Genomic DNA, 18,292 nt, shown 5'->3' with positions numbered 1-18,292 from the left:
GTAAACCTGGTGGCATTGCAGGACTGGTGTGATTCTCCCTATTACAGAGGGTATAGGGTCACTTGGACTCTTCTACTGCTGCCAGCGACAACCCCAAAGAACTTATCACACTTGAAAAATCAAGATACACTCCCCATTTTTCTGTCTCTTTCCACTTGCAAACAAGAACATGAAAAAATCTTGCAGAAACCCACTTAATCTACCTCTCCTCCTCCCTCACTTGCTAGAAACCACCTTATGAGACCTTTTTTCACCAGTATTTTTCCTGCGTCTTCTCTGAAACCTCCACACTGAGACAAATGTCCTCAAAATGATGCAGCACTGCACTGCGTTGCCACTAGAAAGCAACCCTGAGCTCACTATCATCGCCTGGAATTTATTCTACAGCCTCTTGTCTCATTGCAGTGTGCATTACTACCATTCATTCTTTGCGTCTACCTTCTGCTAAGACTGTTACATCCCTTTTCCATTTCCCCAGTTTCTTCCCATTTCCCTCTTGAGACACATTTTTAAGCTTGTCCTCATTCCTGTCATTCTTCTCTGGTTTCTCCCTAACTGCTGTGCATATTTCTTTTAGCCTGTAATGCCAGCTGAGGCTTTGCCAGTGCGGAGTAGCTCTGAAGGCTTGGTTTGCATAACTTGTAGTCATCACCCCCCTTTATACATGTCCATGTCTTTCTCAGAACAGCCTGACATGAGAGAGTGTGACTCTCTATCCTTTATATCCTTTAAAACCCTTTGAGAAGACTTGTTGCTTAACTCATTCTTCTTCATCCTCTAGATGATTATTTTACCTCCCAGAAGTGGTGCAGTTTTGCCTTGCCCTTGCAGGAGATAAACTGCTCTCCTCTGGTTACCTGCCCACACCTTGAAAACACCCCGTGGATTCACTGACTAAGCACAGACACCTGTGTTTTAATTAAACACCCTGCTGCCCCTTTGCTGCCCGTGAGGACTGTCAGTGTGGTCAACAGCAGGATTTGGCCCATCCTGATGCAGATGCCCAAAGTAGATTAAAGAAGTTGCAACCCAGCAGGGCTCATTTCCTTCCATTGACTATAAAGGGTACCGAGGGTCCACCACAGAGTTGTAAAAGTGAGGTTCAGCTGCCTAAACACAGGTGTCTATTGTCACCTGAAATGTCTCACTATATCCCACCCACCAATTGAATGAAGATCCAGAAGGGCAGGGATGTCCTTTGAGACATCAAGTCTGCTAACTCCATTGGGTTGTCTGGGATTCTCCTAGCGTCTCATATGTCAACAGGCACCAATGCACAGAAAAGCCCATCAACCCCTCGAAGTTTATGCTTAAGGGCTCCAAGTCCAGACGAGATGAGTCATACCCCAGTTTTCCCACTGCTCTCCTAAAAAAGCTTTCCCTGCTAAAGTCCTTTCCCTCGGTCAGTAAAGTTACCTGCACTTTGTGTCTGGGCACAGGTATCTTTCTAGTCAAATATAGAAGGGCAAAGAAGTCCTCAGTTTTGGACAGCACCTTTCCTTGACTTTGGGGGCAAGAGGAGGGAAAACAACAGTGAACTTTCTCCATGCTGCTTGTCCCTGTAGGTCATGCTAAACCAATGGGTACACACTCTGTTAGCAGACGTGGCCAGCAGGAACCTGCTTGCCAGCATAAAACTTACCTGGTCTTATCTTTTTGGTTCAGGTGTTCCAGAACCAGCCCCGATCCGACTAGTGGGCGGTTTGAATTTCTGCTCTGGGAGAGTCGAGGTGTATCATGAGCAGCAGTGGGGGACGGTCTGCGATGACAGCTGGGATTTAGCAGATGCTCAAGTTGTGTGCAGGCAGCTGGGCTGTGGGACAGTGGTCTCAGCCCCCGGCTCTGCTCGGTTTGGACAAGGAACTGGACAAATTTGGCTGGATGATGTGAACTGTGCAGGGGCTGAAACAGCCCTCTCTGATTGCCGGGCACGGTCTTGGGGAGACCACAACTGTAACCACGGAGAAGATGCTGGTGTGGTCTGCTCAGGTACTGTTATGCCATGAAACGTGGGGTGCAATGGGGGCTGTGTTTAAGCAGAAGTTCTCTGTGGTCCTGTGGGACACGTTTTACCATAATGTTGCTTTTAGACGAGATACAGAAGGGGTGAATGCAGTGTTATTTTAGATTTCTTAGAGGATCCAAGATACCTGCACAGTGCTGGGGAATATGAGAGAGGATCCAGTACTCCTCTGGAGCATCAGCAGGACACCGGGCAGAATAAATTTGCTTCCAGAATGGACATGTATATTTGGGTAGCTAAAATTCCATCTGCAGTATGGGCCAAGCAAGGAGAAGGCAGGTGCTGTAGGGTGTCATCAGTGGGTGATGCAAAGGAAGGTTGTGTTGAGTAACGAGGTGAAGGGCACTCTCCACTCTAAATCAGCGGCACAGCATCGTGACAGAGAGACCTGTACCACAGTGGCTAAGGAATATTCCTGGGAAGGTGATCTGGGGAGGAATCGGGGGACAGGCTGCTCTGGCCCTCCTTGACCTCTACAGAAAATGGAAGTGTTGTGTAGCCAGTGATGGCACGGGTGGCATCTGCAGCTTACCCTGGGACCCTGAGCCAAAAGTTCAGCTCCCTGGATCTCTTTCTAGTAGTAGTCTGCTGCAGGTACAAACTAGGTCCTCTAGGTAGCAAAGCACATGTTCTGCTGATCAACATTCATGTCCATAACTCTTTTTTGCACAAGACCCCTACAAGGAAGGGGTTTTGCCCTCTACACAGAGCTTTAAGTCATGCAAAGCTCCTCAAACATTTTGCCATTGTGTTTTGGTCCAGGTATTGTGGAACCAGCTCCTGTCCGGCTCGTGAACGGTCCAAATCGTTGCACTGGGAGAGTCGAGGTGTTTCATGACCAACAGTGGGGAACCGTGTGTGATGATGGCTGGGATATAGCTGGTGCCAATGTCGTGTGCAGGCAGCTGGGCTGTGGGGCAGCGCTGTCAGCCCCTGGTTTAGCTCCTTTTGGGCAAGGGCCTGACCCCATCTGGCTGGACGATGTGAATTGCTCAGGGAACGAAGCTGCCCTCTCTGAGTGTAGGGCGCAGTCTTGGGGGTCCCATAACTGCAAGCATGGAGAAGATGCTGGTGTGGTGTGCTCAGGTAACCCCTCTCTGTGTCTCAGTCCCGATGGCTTTGGGAAACAAGGAGGAAAGATTTCCACCCTGGGTGGAAGGTCTTCTCTGAGCTCACACTGCTCCTAGTGTCTGCTATTAATCATAAACCCATCTTGTGTAATTTATGGAATGCTCATGGCCCTGACCATGGTGAGCAGTCACCACTGGAAGCTGATCCAGAATTATGGAGTTACCATCAGCAAGCCCCATGCTGATAGCTCTGTCAAGGTTTGTATAGCATACCTCAGCTCCTGAAGGCTCCAAGACTTTTCCAGGGCAGGACATATCCCAGAAATCCCCTCCTGCAGAGGTATAGGCTTGCGGTGTCATATAGACAGAGTTACCTCCAAGACTACACTTTTACATGAAGATCACATGTAAAGCTAATCAGTGGTGTCAGAGTCTTGGTCTCTGGTTGATTGGGAAGTCTGTTTCACTCTACCACGAGAAGCAATAAAATGTCAGGATTCATCGAGAACTTTAGAAACATGACACCACTAAATGTGTCTTTACAGCAGTTGTGTATAAGTGCTTTTTCAGTTTTCTCTCCAGTGTCTCTTGCAATCTGCAGCCCTGAAGAAACCTCTTGCTTTGTAAAAGCAATTGGGAGGCTTATAAGATAATTCAGGTTGAAGGGACCACAGGAAGTCTCTACACCAGTCTCCTGCTCAAAGTGAGGTTAGCTATGAGGTCAGACCAGAAGACCTTTATCTGTCCTCAAAAAAACTAGTCTCATAGTCTTTCAGAGCAATCTTAAACAATCCCAATATTTTCTTTGAAATCAGACATGTTGTTTTCTGAATTTTTAGCCATTCTTTTCTACTTTTCTGGGATCTCAGAGCGAGAAGCTAGCAGAGCTTTCCTGGAGTCCCTCCTTCCTTTCATGAAAAGCTTTGGGAAACTTCAGGAGAACTCAGTGGTCTTTGAAGAGGAGTCATCTCCCCTACCATGAACATAGCAAAGTACACACCTGCACCTGAGCTGGTTGAAATGCTGTCACCCAGTGCGAGGTTCTCAGCTACAGACAGGACAAACTCTTTGTTAAAAACCTAATTTTAACCTCCTCTTTTGACAAAGTTTATTTTGCACTGTGCTTCAGTGCAGGAAAGGGTTGGCTGATGCTTTTTAACACCATCTATTGTCCAGTTCAGCTGGCTTTACCAGCCATGAGAACTTTCAAGGAAGATTGTCTATTCATATACATTACCATAATCTGCTTTCCCCTAGCAAATTATCCAGAACACACATGGTGAATATTGCAATAACTGGAGTAAAACGTGTAAGAGCAAAAGAAAGTTTCGGGAATATGAGCATTGGACTGTCTGTTCACTGACGGACATTACAAAGCTTCCCATATGTGACCCAGTTTATTTGAGCATGCATCATGTTCCTGGACACAGGTACCTAATGCTATATAAGACATTGAGCAGTATGCAGACATCTACGTGGGGCTGGCTGATATGAGCCTGGAGTTATAAGACCCACACCCTTCCAACAGGACAGCTGGAGGACGTCAAGGATGCCCCAACACATCTCAAATGGGAAAAGACACCTAATTGGAGGCTCCTGAATTGGTCCCTTTGTACAGGGTTCGTCTGTACAGCATAGAATCATAGAATGGTTTAGGTTGGAAGGGACCTTGAAGGTCATCGAGTTCCAACCCCCTGTCATGGGCAGGGACACCTCCGACTAGACCACATTCCTCAAAGCCCTGTCCAACCTGGCCTTGAACACCTCCTGGGATAGGGCAGCCACAGCTTCTCTGGACAACCTGTTCCAGTCCCTCACCATCCTCAGAGTGAAAAAATTCTTCTTAATATCTAATTTAAATCCCCCCTCTTCAAGTTTGAAGCCATTCCTTCTCATCCTATCACTACATGGCCTTGCAAAAAGTCCTTCCCCAGCTTTCCTGTAGCCCCTTCAGATACTGGAAGACCACAATAAGGTCTCCCCAGAGCCTTCTCTTCTCCAGGCTGAACAACCCCAACTCTTTCAGCCTGTTCTCATCACAGAGGTTCTTCAGCCCTCTGATCATCTTCACGGCCCTCCTCTGTCCTCGCTCCAACAGATTCATTTTTCCTATGTTGGGGGGTCCAGAGCTGGACACAGTACTCCAGGTGGGGTCTCATAACATTAGATTTTTATTTCAGAGCTCAGCCCAGCAGACTGCTGTTTCTACAGAGCAGGCACAGGGTCCCGTGTCACTGTAGCGTTGGCAGCAATTCAAACAAGCCATCTGAAACATGCCTGCTTGGAAGGGTTGAATTAGCATGTCTTACTGGCTGGGAGCCTGAAATATCACTCCCAGTCCTTACTGGGGCATTTCTGCCAGTCTGCGGGCAGTGCAGAGCAGCACAGACTTTGGGGCAACCCTGAATGGACACCCAAAATGTCCTCTTTAGCCATCCATTTTTCATGTATGGGGCAACCTGCTTGGCACTTATCCCCTAGAAAGTGTCAGTAGGGTTCAGGTGCAGTGTGTTTGTGTGCATTTATCCTTTTCGGTTGCTTTTTGTGCAGGTACTCCAGAAGTGCCTCCGCTCCGGCTGGTGAATGGCCCCACTCATTGTGCCGGGAGAGTTGAAGTGTTTCACAGCCAGCAGTGGGGGACAATCTGTGACGACAGCTGGGACTTGAGCGATGCTGCAGTGGTATGCCAGCAGCTGGGCTGTGGGACAGCCATGTCTGCCCCGGGTTCAGCTTATTTTGGGCAAGGTTTTGGCCGTATCTGGTTGGATGATGTGAAATGCTCCGGTGGAGAAGCAGCCCTCTCTGAGTGTGCAGCGAGGCCTTGGGGAGCCCATAACTGTAATCACGGAGAAGATGCGGGCATCGTATGCTCAGGTAACCTTCATCCATGTCCCATCCTACTGGGAATTAGACTAAGCTTCTAGGCTGGCTGTCGGGGCTGGTGGCTTTTTGTCCTTTCCCAGTCTAACCTCCTTGTCTTTGACAAGTACCATGGGGTGATGTTGAAGGCATGGAGTTGGAGCTTGGTGATTTGAGGGATGATTCCCATGTCTCCATGTGGCAGCACGTTTTTCCTATTTGCATTTTTTAAATATCACTAAGTATTATATGCACACTAGTAACTTTCAGTGGCTTGTCAGCAAGCTGCTTTTACAGGTCTGGATTGCATACATTTCCTTCTAGGTGGGATCTAAACCTCACAGACATTCCAGAGTGGAGAAGAGAGATTATATTGCCAACCAATATGAGTACGACATTCATTTAACCCAAACAAAAGTGATTGTTCATGTCCAAAGAGCATGCAGTACAGAAGCAAACAACTGAGACTCAGTTCTATCACACTCAAATGCAAGCACCCAACTGACATGACCAAATCGGGGCAATCTTTGCCCTGGGAACCTGTTCAGTTAATGAACAGAGAAAGGCACCTGCATGGGGCAAGGCAGCCCAGCTACCCTCTGAATCACCTCAGATGACTCTCAGTCCTATAGAAGGAGCTTTGGGTGATGTTGTGGCTAGTTTGGGTACCTCTGTGGGTGCCTGCACATGGTCCCACTGGCCACAATTCCTGCCACAAGGCAAGTTTCCAGGCATCTTCTTTCAGGGGTGGAGGGAATATTTGAAGAACACTGCTGGGCACTTGAAGTCAACTTGAATCCTTGCAACATCTCACAGTAGCATGCCTGCTCTGCTCAACAGGTCATACAGTTCCCATGCCAGTTCATCCCCTCCTGCTGATATTGTCTCTAATCCATAAAAGTTGTCTTGTGCTGATTCAGGGATACAATATATAAACATTTGGCTCCTGCTGTATGAGCTTGGACAGACGTGGGTAGCCAGCACCCTTCCCCTAGAAGTGTTCAGTCACTGCAGTGAAGTCCTCACATAGCTTGCCCTCTCAAAAGTAAAACAGACGGAACCTCATGGCTCTCTGAGACATTCACTCCAAGCCTTAAACCATTTCCATGCCTCTTCTCACCTTCTGTCTGAAAAAAAAAAAAAAAAAAATGTAGACATGTACCTGAACTTTGAATTCTGTGAGTCTGTGTGATGCTTTGTGTTGTGGTCAGATCACCACCAGGTTCACCTCATTTCTGCCCTCCCCAGAGCCACACTGAACTAGGACACTTCCCCAAAACAGGGTGATATTTAGCTGCTTTAGACCTACTTTGGAATGGGATGAACTGGTCTGGGGGTAGGTGGGGGAGAGGACCGAGTCATCTGTCCTGCCTGTAAAACTAGCTTGAGTTGGCCAAATAACTTGGAGACACCCACTGTCAATCCTTTGGTCTTTGCTTCATTGGGATTAAAGCATTTGTGTTGTACTGACAGGCACAAAGTACATTGCTTTTTGGAAAGCAAAAATCACACAAAAAAATCTGTGTTGGAGGCTAAGTCGTGACTGGACACCCCTGAAATCAGAAATTACCCACTTGTAAAGTGCCAGTTTTGGTCTGTAGGAAAACTGAAGGAGAAAAAGGCATGAATTGTTCCCTATGGGGAGGGCAGTTCGCCCCCTAAGGAGGGACAAACAAACTTTCAGACATCAGCTTGCATGGTTCCAAGTTCAGGACTCTTCCCAAGGCTCTTATGGCTGCCCCTTGTTAGTTGTCTGAATGTTAGTGGAGGCAAATGTTCCTCTGCAGACCTGCAAAATGGTATGCTGTCATACCATTGGTATAAATATTCATTGTATTAATTCCTCACATAAATATTCACCATGCTGGACCAACAGCTCCCTGCCAGATATGTGCTCAGGCAGCAGAGGTCCAGGAGCAATTTATGAGACAGCCAGATGTTCAGTTCTAGGGGAACTTTATTGATACTTGGCAAAGTTTGCTTTTCAGTGGGAATAATGTGTTGATCTGGGTTTTCCATCAGTGCAGTTATAACCAAGTTTGTAGATCCTTCAAAGGATGAGAGAGGATGGTTTTGCCAAACCCTGCATCCCGTTATGGCACACTGGTGGTTCTGCAGCATCCCTGCCCTTCGCCTTCTCAGCTGAATCTTCCCCATCTGGCCCATCTTCGTGTGGCAAGATGAACATGGTCCAGTGTGGCGGCTGGCACTCACAGTGCTTCTGGCTCCTCCAAGTTCTTGTTAACTGCAGAGAGAGGGAGCAAGGTAAAGTAAAATATGCTCTCAGGAACTCTCTGACACCAGAATTGCTTTCTAGAAGTGACAAGGGCTCTTGTCCTGAAGAGGATCTGCAGGTTGGGTTATACCCATATATTTGGGGCTGTCAGGAACCCAACACCTGAGCTTTGGACAGTGCCTGGTGGCATCCAGGACAGGACTCATGAAGTGCAGATTCTGACCCTGGTGCACATTGCACTGCTTGACCCAGAAGCCCACAACACATGGTCCTGACAGCATGACCCTGTGCAGCACCCAGGTGAAATCCAAGCCCCTACAGCCCTGCTCCTCCATAATGAAACCAGCCAAAGACTCCCAGGGATTCCCCCCTTCACCCGTGCAGGTTCTGTCCAAGCTTCTCTCTCAATAAATAGGGCATAAGGAGTCTGGAACTCGGCCCTCAAGAGCTTCAGAGAGTCCAACCCTAACAACTACAGAGTATTGATGATGTACTGATACAGAAGCATCTCGTCCCAGACATTGTTTCCCCCACAGATGCTCATCATTACCTCCTACCCCAGAAACTACTCTGCCTTCTCTCTTTCTGCCCTTTAGGAGCCTTGCCCTGTACAAAACCTGCTTGTTGGAATCTCCCCAGGAGTAGCCATCCCATAGTCAGACTGTCACCTCTGTGTTTTCCTCTGCTCCACTTACGCACCTCTCCCACCAGCTGGTCCCACCATATTCATCCTAACCGGGTGCTCTGTATTCCTTATGGCTCCCTGCTGTACCCATTTCCCTGCCTTCACCAGCATTATCCTGAGCTGGGGGGAGCCTTCCTGCCCTATGATTCCCCTTCTGTCTCCTGCAGTCCTGCCTGCTGGCTCTGATAAGAGGTGTTTGACCCTGTCCCCACATCACTTCACATGCCACGGTGATGGGTAGTTACCTGCACAAACAACATCAGCATCCTCTCCGTGGTAGCAGTTGTGTTCACCCCATGGCCTGGCCTGACAGTCAAAGATGCTCTCTTCTGTCCCGTTGCATTCAACATCGTCCAGCCAGATGATGTCTGACCCTCGTCCATAGCGGGCACCTCCCAGAGCTGACAGCGGTGACCCACAGCCCACCTGCTTGCACACCACCTTGGCGTCCTTCATGTCCCAGTGGTCATCACACACACTGCCCCACCGGTTCTCATGGAGCACCTCGACTCTCCCAGCACACTTGTTCGGGCCATCCACAAGCCGGATTGGCCCCTCCTCAGATATGTCCACCTCTGCACCAATGCCCAGAAAACAAATGTTAAGGGAATGTCCTACACACCCCACCACCTGTGGAAATCTTGCCTGCTCAGAAGAGGCTCAGGTCTCCGTGAGCACACCAAAGACATGGCAAGGGCTGAGCTTCTCTGAGGCAGGAAGGAAGATAGAAAACCCAGGGAGAGGGGCTGTGGGAAAAGGACAGGAAGAAGGTTTCCTGGTCTTCATGGATGGTTGCAGGCTCTACTGGGTGTCTGCCTCAAGGAGTCTGCTTATACTAATCACTCTGCAGCCCAGAGATGAGACAAGGGAGCAGAGCAGTCTCAGGTAGGAGAGGATTTAATGCTGCCCCTGGGTCAGCTACATCCACATGTCCCCCCTGGGTCACTGGGCAAGTGCTGCACCCAGTGATGGGATTAGTTAATCAGCTGCATCCATCTCTTGTTCCCATCAGCAGACATAGAATAATAGAATTGTTTTGGTTGGAAAAGACCTTTAAGATCACTGAGTCCAACCATAAACCTAACACTGCCAAAACCACCACTAAACCATGTCCCTAAATGCCACATCTGCACATCATTTAAATACCTCCAGGGATGGTGACTCCACCACTTCCCTGGGCAGCCTGTTCCAACATGTGATAAACCTTTCAGTGAAAATTTTTTTTCCTAATATCCATCCTAAACCTCCCCTGTCTCAACCTGAGGCTGTTTCCTCTTGTCTTATTACTTGTTACTTGGGAGAAGACACCAACCCCCACCTCGCTACAACATCCACAGAGCTGCACTGGGGCTCAGGACCAGCTCTGATTCAGGAGGGGTCATGTGTGTGGTGGGATCTCCTCATTGTACTATGCAGAGGATGGGGGACAGAGGGGAGTTTACCTGAGCAGTCCACACTGGCATCTTCCACGTGGTTGCAGATGTTGTCTCCCCATGGCTTCGCCTCGCCATCGGTGAGGGACGCTTCTGTCCCTGTGCAGTTCACGTCGCTCAGCCAGATTTGGTCTTTCCCTTCCCCATATTTTGACTCCCGAGGGGCTGATACTGCCGTCCCACAGCCCAGCTGCCTGCACACAACCTTTGCCTCCCGTAAATCCCACTGGTCATCACAGACAGTCCCCCAAACACCGTTGTGAAGCACCTCAACTCTCCCAGAGCAGCGGTTGGGGCCGCCTACCAGGCGGACTGAAGTGGAGACGGTGATCCCCGAGTCTGCAGACACATCCAGAGAGGGCATGCTCAGGCTGGGCATTGGTGCGTATGCCCCCTCTTTCCTGAGTATTCCCACCCTGCCCTGCACACAGCAGCCTCTCCTCCGTAGCTTTCTCCACATATGACATGCCACTGTCCAAGCAAGAAGCACAATGGCAGGCTTAACCTGAAGAAAAATGGCCACAGAGCACCCCCGTGAGCAGGGAGGAGAGAACCTCCCAGAATGAAGCCCTCTTCCATGGTGTAAAGACCCCAGGCCATCAACAGGACTATTAGGTTAGTACCAACTCAGTAGGAGAGTGCTCTATAGGAAGCCCTTTTTCCTGTCAACGGTTGTGCGCGTGTTGACTGTGAGGACACCACAACACATGGCTGGGAAAAGCAGGAGAACAGAAGGATTACCTGAACAAATTGCACTGGCATCTTCCCCGTGGTAACAATTGTGGTCTCCCCACGGCCTCGCTGGGCATTCAGAGAGAGCAGCTTCTGCCCCTGTGCAGTTGACATCATCCAACCAGATGGTTTCAAGTCCTCGTCCAAACTTGGCCCCAATGGGGGCCAGCACCGCATCCCCACAGCCCAGTTGTTTGCACACAACTTGAGCATCATTTAGATCCCAGTCGTCATGGCACACGCTGCCCCACTGTTCTTCATGAAGCACCTCAACCCTGCCAGCGCATCGGTTTGGGCCTCCCACCAGCCGGATTGGCCCTGGCTCAGGTATTTCTGTTCCTGCCAAAAACAAACAAGGAAGAAGTTTTGGGACAAGTCTCTGTGCCCCTGATCACCTGGAGAAAGCAGAATCTCCCATGATGTACCAAAACTGCCTCTGCTCATCCTAAAGCCTGACAAAGGCTCCCTTCCTAGCTCCTAGCTTGAGAAGAAAAGTTGAAGGGAAAATAGTATCAATATAGATGCTGACAGGGGAGGGAGGAGACTATCTGTGTCCACTCCCAGCTCTGCAGGTTGTTCCAGGTCCAGTTGGAATTTCTCTGCGCTGAGTGCAGTAGGAAGCTGGAGCTCAACAAAATCATTCTGCATCCCTGAACTCCTAACTGGATGGTCCAGAGATTGCACCCTGGCTTAGTTGGGGCCAATGTGGCACAAAGTAAAAGACACCTGGGGGATTTACCTGAGCACTCCACACTGGCATCTTCCACGTGGTTGCAGATGTTGTCTCCCCATGGCTTCGCCTCGCATTCGGTGAGGGACGCTTCTGTCCCTTTGCAGTTCACATCGCTCAGCCAGATTTGGTCTTTCCCTTCCCCATATTTTGACTCCCGAGGGGCCGATACTGCTGTCCCACAGCCCAGCTGCCTGCACACAACCTTTGCCTCCCGTAAATCCCACTGGTCATCACAGACGGTCCCCCAGACATCTTTGTGAAGCACCTCGACTCTCCCAGAGCAGCGGTTGGGGCCATCCACCAGGCGGATCTCAAGTTTGGTTGAGTCTACATCTTCTAAAGAGAGCAGAAATCCCAGAGTGAAGGCAGGGAATGAGAAAGAGGGCTCTTCCTCCCCCGACAGGCTGTCTCTATTGCCAAACCAGGAGGAAGAAAAGCCCAGGGTATTCTAGAATCCAAAAGCTTTGGAGTATTGGAATGGGGTTTTGAGCTGGGAATGGCCAAAAGCCGCAGGTGTTTGTGGGTCCATAAGTCTGTTTTGAGATACAAATTACAGGGTTCATCTTCAGATGTAACAGGAGAGGTGTAGCCCCCGTAAAACCTACCCCAGCATTTAGGTTCTGGGTAAGATTCCCCATAGTTAAGGCCAGTGTCTCCCAGAAAATGCTCCTACAAGGACTGGAAGCATGGAGGAGAGAATTGAGACCTTTCTGCCCATTCCCCAGTGGAAGGGATGGGCTTGCTCAGCTATTAGCAGTGATTGCTGGGTGCTGTTGTGGACCTACAGAAGTCAGCACTCGGTAGTGGAAAGGAGCTACTCAGTCCTGCTGTCGAACCCGCCAGGACACACAATCCCTCTCAAAACCTGGATCCATTTGCCAAACCTCTGATCACAACACTGTTTGCCACCCTACTATCAGGAACCAAATCTCTCCAAGTACCGTTGCCTCTTTGCATGGATCTGGGGTGCTGTAAAGGGAGAAATTCAGGGACTGAAAAGTGCCAGAGTCTGAAACCCTGAAGCACCTCCACACGGGCTCATGGAGTCAAGGGAGTACCAGGCATTCCTCCATCTCATGGTGATCAGACCCCAGCATCGAGGATATCCCAACATCTGGTTTAACTTTGCTAAAATGAGCAACTGTTTTGTCCATGTTTTGGATGAGTATTGCTCCTTTCACCCAGAGATCTCCAGCAGGTACCAGCTCACAGACTACACAGTGGGTAGAGTCAGGTCTTCTCCATCGGCTAATCAGGAGAACGCGGTTCACAGAGAGATCATAGGCCACAGAAACAGGTTTTGGACTGAGGTGTCTTGGCTTCGAGCAACATATTTAAATCTCCAGATCAGACACAGCCTCATTCTGCATGACATTTTATGACAGCTACGTGTACTGACTCATGCTCCACACTCTACTACAAATACTGACCTGCCAGCAGGACTCCTGCAAGGGAAGCTGAAATAGAAGAAATACAGGATGTTAGTCTGAGCTCTGTAGAGCACGGAGATTCAGGACAGCAAAACATCAGGCAAGAGACAACAAAGTGAGCTCTGTTAGACCCCATCATTGCTGTCTGTCTCCCAAAAACACAGCTGTCAATGGGCTTTGCCTAGTGCATGTCCATGGGACTTTCTTGATAAAGAGGTCAGATAAGGAGAGAAAACTTAAAAAATAAAGTCTACTGGAAAAAAAAATGTGAAAATGCTGTAACAAAGCAGGTGGGTTTTCTCTCATCTGGATTCAGTCAGCTGAAAACCAGTGTCCAGATAGATTAGATTAGACAATTAGATTAGACGGCTAGATTAGATTTGAGTCAATTTGATCCAAGTCAATTTGATTCAAGTCGATTTGATTCTATTCAATTGAATTTGATTATACAGGCTCCTGTGACAGCCAGTGAAAAGAGCTGAGTCATGTCAGATGGATAACCATCTCATCCTAGGGCTGGTGCCCAGAGCAGAGGGTGGAATTGGGGCTGAAGGTGCTTTTCTCTCCCTAGAGATTCTGAATGTGACACCCAACTCTTATCAACAGTGAGGCAAGAGGTACACCACTGAAAATGTGGTGAGTTGCACGTAGCACAGCATTTTTATTTCTTCTCGGTCAGGGCCCGACCATGAAGAAGCATTGGCATCTCTGAACATCAGGCAGACACCAGACAAAATTAACCCCAGGACTGCTGTCAGTCCTGCAGACATTAATGGTAGCAGTGAAATGCCATGGGAACAGTTATGGGCCTGCTAATGCGGTTGTGCAAAGAAATGTCTTCAAGGTGGAATGTATGGGAGACTTGTGCAAAGAGGCTGTTCCTATTCAGCTTTCCCTGAGGATTAACTATCAGTCAAGGCAAACCCTGGGAGGAAAAGCCTGAGGAAAAACTTGCCAGGATCTGTTTTTCCTGGAAACTTAGGAGAATGAGACTTTGCGCCCACTGTAGAAGGTCAACAGCAAAGAAGAGCTCAACACAAACAGCAATTTCTGCTCCTAAATGAAGCAGTCTGGCAAGATCCCAAGCATTGACCAACAGCTCCGTGCAAGGGCAGAACTGCTGACACCAGGACAAGCATTAGAGTTACTGCCCAGATAATTCATTTTTCCATCTGCCTTTTTTTTTTTTTTTCCCAGGCTACTTTTAAGGTTTATGGGCTGAGACGCCTAATGGCTATCCCCCTTCTCTTTGTAAATTCCAGTTGCACTCAAATAATCATCCTGGTGGCCTGAAGTGCCTATTCATGCACCAGGGACAGGGCTCTGAGCAACATGATCTCGTTGAAGTTATCCATCCCTGCTCATTGCAAGGGGGGTGGGCTACATGACCTTTAATGCTCCCTTCCAACCCAAACCATTCTATGGTTCTATGAACCCACACAGGCTAGGGACCCACAGCAGAGAAACGGGGGCAGGGAACCTCACCTTGGGTGCTGCTGTCTTTGCTTACCAGGGCTGAAATTCAGTTCCCAAATTAGACACTTTTCAAGGTGTCTAGGTGTTGGTGCCAAGGTGGAGCAGCATCCAGCTGTCCACCCGTGGCTGGTCTAGTCTAGTGACATCTGAGGGTATCTGAGTGTCCACACTCTGTTATCAGATATGGATCAGATACCACCAATTGCATTTCAGTTCCTGGCAATGTCCCATTTGCTTTGTGCTGTGGGCTGTAGAAGAAGCAATAGTGGAAGAGAGGAACCATTGGCAAAGAGGAAAAAAATCCCACCTCACTTACCCCAGAGACATGCCAGGAGGACAAGCCTCATGTTGGTAGCGAAGATACTGTGCGCTTGTAGTCTCCACAGGGGAGGAGGGCAGGGAGGAGGCAGGACATGCACTCAAGAGACTGGTTATTTGAAATGTCCCACTTGTCATGGCTCCTCCCCTCCACCCCAAAAACCTCCCTCCATGTCCCGTGGCAGGTGCTCATCAAGTACGAAAAGCCAAGCCTCTGCCAGGAAGCAACTCTTGTGCCATGAGCATCACGTAAGCTGAGGGATTGTGAAACTGGGCTGTTTCGGGAATCTGCTGAGCAAACAAGTCGTCTCAGGACAGCTGGTTCTGGACCATCGGCGGCAGGGATGGGGGGAGACAGGGTTTGGCAAGTTGCCTTCCACGACTGGCTTCAGGCAGCTGCAGGAATAAGGCATCAGTGCCCCGGCTTAGCTGGGAAAATGGGTATGACCCCGTGCCGCTAATACAGCATGAGAAGAATTAAGAAAATGTTTCCCACTGCTGAAAACAGTGTCTTCCAAAAGTGGAAGTTTTCTCCAGTTTTTGTCTCATGTTTGTCCCAAGACATGGGAAATCTTTGTGAAATTTGGTTGCAGGTCTACATGTGTTCACTATCCAGTTAAATTTTAGGTTGCTGTGAGACCTCCTCCTGGTCTTGACAAAGCCAGATGTGCAAGCTGCAGGATCAGAGAATTATAGAATCATAGAATCATCTAGGTTCAAAGGGACCTTTAAGATCATCGAGTCCAACCATTGACTTAACGCTGACAACACCACCACTAAACCATGTCCCTCAGCACCATGTCTACTCATCTTTTAAATACCTCAAATGATGGCAATTTCACCACTTCCCTAGGCAGACTCTTCCAAGGTGTGATAACCTTTCTGGTGAAGAAATTTTTCCTAATATCCATCCTAACCCCCCCACCCCGGCTCAACTTGAGGCTGTTTCCTCTTGACCTATCACTTGTTACTTGGGAGAAGAGACTGACCCCCATCTCCCTACAACCTGCTTTCATGGAGCTGTAGACAGTGAGAAGGTCTCCCCTCAGCCTCCTTTTCTCCAGGCTGAACACCCCCAGTTCCCTCAGCCGCTCCTCATAAGACTTGTCCTCCAGACCCCTCACCAGCTTCGTTGCCCTTCTCTGGACACGCTCCAGCACCTCAATGTCTTTCTTGTAGTGAGGGGCCAAAACTGAACACAGTGTTCAAAGTGGGGCCTTATCTGTCCTCTGTCCTGCCTCTTACTGTCCTGTCCTCCCTGGATGGGACAGCCAGGCTCCTATGTCCCCTATGAGGCTGAATCACCCAGTCATATGGATGAGCAGGGATCTGAAGCAGCTGCTATCATGGGTGGGATCTACCTCGTGCCAACTTTTGTATCTGGAAAATGCATTTAGATACCTTGTATTCACGGCAAAGATCATCAAGCACTTCTAGGAGGCAGTTTCAGTTGGGTGTCGCACTCAGACACCCATACTGGAGATGTCTAAGGGGGAAGATGCTGCTGGGCTAGCTGAGGATGTGGAGATGCTGAAGGGAAGGCAATGTGATGCTAGAATTGCTCTGCACCTTCCACCACTCAGCAAAATCCTCAACCGTGTCTTTGCATTTGTGCTAGCTATCTGGGCAAGGCTGGCCCACAGGACCGTCGCTCAGCCTCACCCCTAGAAATAGAGGTGGGTGCAAAAGAGCTAAGTTGAAAACACAGAAAATAGGCTTTACTGCTGAAGACACACAGCAATATCTTTCATCCTAGGGAGTGTGCGTTGGACAGACAAGAGTTTGTGCAGCTCTGAGGTAGGTACTCCTCTACTTAGGCTGTACAACCCAGGGACTACTTGCAACACCTCCTTTGCCTTCCCCAAGCCAAGGAAGAGTTTGAAGATACCCTCTGAGGATGACAGACAAGGAGAGGACATCCCTGGCAGAAATGGAGGGTAGGAGTGGGTGACAACTCACGGGGAAGGTGAATGAGGGTAGGGGTAGAAACCCTTCTTTGGAACAGCCAGTCCAGCAGATGAAAGGTGAAGGGGATGGGCCAGAAAAGCAGGCCTGAATAAATACAAATCTCAGGCCACCGAGGACCATGGCCTTCTCAAAGAGATGCATCGGTCCAAGTTTAAGTCAGGTGCGTATTAAATTTTATATCAAAGCTGTGTGTGGTGGAGGAGAGCATTGCATCCAACTGAGAGCAGATGAATCACAGAATAGTTTGGGTTGGAAGGGACCTTTAAAGGCCATCTAGTCCCCCCCTCCCCATTAACAACAGGGACATCTTCAACTAGATCAGGTTGCTCAGAGCCCCATCCAACCTGACCTTGACTGTTTCCAGGGATGGGACATCCACCAGCTCTCTGGGCAACTTGGGCCAGTGTCTCACCACCTTCATTGTAAAAAAGTTCTTCCTTATATTTAGTCTGAATCTCCTCTGTTTTAGTTTTAAACCATTACCCCTTGTCCTATCCCAACAGGCCCTGCTAAAAAGTTTGTCCCCATCTTATAAGCCCCCCTTAAGTACTGAAAGGCCACAAGAAGGTCTCCCCAGAGCCCTCTTTTCTCCAGGCTGAACAACCCCAACTCTCTAAGCCTGTCCTCACAGGAGAGAATAAAGATGAGGTCCCTATATTGGCATTTGAAGACCATTCTCATCTGTTTGCTTAGTTTTCAGTTTTGCTCACTGAGGACATTTTCAGCCTCTCCCTCTCTGTTCTGTTTTCTATGCTTAATAGCTGTTACTGCCTCCCTTCTCGCCAGTCTCCAATGGTTGGCCAACACCCTTCTCGAAAGCTGGTGCACACACCCAGCCACTGATGTGCAGCAGAGACCTCAGCACTCCTGGGAAAATACGATGGTCATGCAGACATCCTGTACACGGAGGGACCTCGTGTTCCAGAAGTCTCAGGTAAGGTTTGTTTTTTTCGCAATACCCATAGGTTGTTGAGCCACAGCCTGTTGTGCTTTGATACTGATCCTTAGGTTCTTCCCGCTTGTGGAGAGTCTGGCCGGTAATTCCTGGTTTGTATTTGTACAGTCGATTACTTGTTTGATAGTTAATCCCAACAAACCTGTGTTCATTGACACTTTGCATGTTGTCTTCTAGGTAACCACAAATAGAAGTATTGGCTTTGTGTTCAATGTTTTTCCAGGAACTGAATTTAGACTGAATCTTCTAAAATTCACTGGAGTTCTTTCCTCCCCAACTCATTGACTTCTTCCCTCCCTCATTCCCTCTTCATTCCTCTCTTCCTTCTTTTTTTTCTTTCTTGATTCCCTCCTTTATTCTTCTCTTCTTCTCTT

The 18,292-nt window shown here is 48.8% G+C and overlaps 2 protein-coding genes across 2 annotated transcripts in view; one reads left to right on the top strand and one right to left on the bottom strand.

Annotated features, from left to right (window-relative positions):
• LOC104291822 (deleted in malignant brain tumors 1 protein-like) overlaps nucleotides 1-6,287 on the top strand; it is a 15,280-nt gene extending 8,993 nt beyond the window's left edge. The window contains exons 8-11 of the mRNA XM_009891115.1: nucleotides 1,666-1,989; nucleotides 2,786-3,109; nucleotides 5,644-5,967; nucleotides 6,277-6,287. Of these exons, the coding sequence (XP_009889417.1) occupies nucleotides 1,666-1,989; nucleotides 2,786-3,109; nucleotides 5,644-5,967; nucleotides 6,277-6,287 (983 nt within the window). The remainder of the gene's footprint in view (nucleotides 1-1,665; nucleotides 1,990-2,785; nucleotides 3,110-5,643; nucleotides 5,968-6,276) is intronic.
• A 1,869-nt stretch (nucleotides 6,288-8,156) lies between these two features.
• Nucleotides 8,157-15,036, bottom strand: LOC104291823 (deleted in malignant brain tumors 1 protein-like). The gene is made up of 7 exons (XM_009891116.1): nucleotides 14,994-15,036; nucleotides 13,202-13,228; nucleotides 11,778-12,107; nucleotides 11,048-11,377; nucleotides 10,316-10,645; nucleotides 9,119-9,448; nucleotides 8,157-8,197 (listed from the first exon to the last, which is right to left on the bottom strand). Exons 1-7 carry the CDS (start codon nucleotides 15,022-15,024, stop codon nucleotides 8,163-8,165), a joined length of 1,413 nt encoding a protein of 470 aa, XP_009889418.1. The 5' UTR covers nucleotides 15,025-15,036; the 3' UTR covers nucleotides 8,157-8,162.
• Nucleotides 15,037-18,292: the final 3,256 nt, after the last annotated feature.

Source organism: Charadrius vociferus, unplaced genomic scaffold, assembly GCF_000708025.1.
Source record: "Charadrius vociferus isolate BGI_N301 unplaced genomic scaffold, ASM70802v2 scaffold229, whole genome shotgun sequence".
Lineage (NCBI taxonomy): Eukaryota > Metazoa > Chordata > Aves > Charadriiformes > Charadriidae > Charadrius > Charadrius vociferus.
This window is presented reverse-complemented; position numbering and strand designations above follow the sequence as displayed.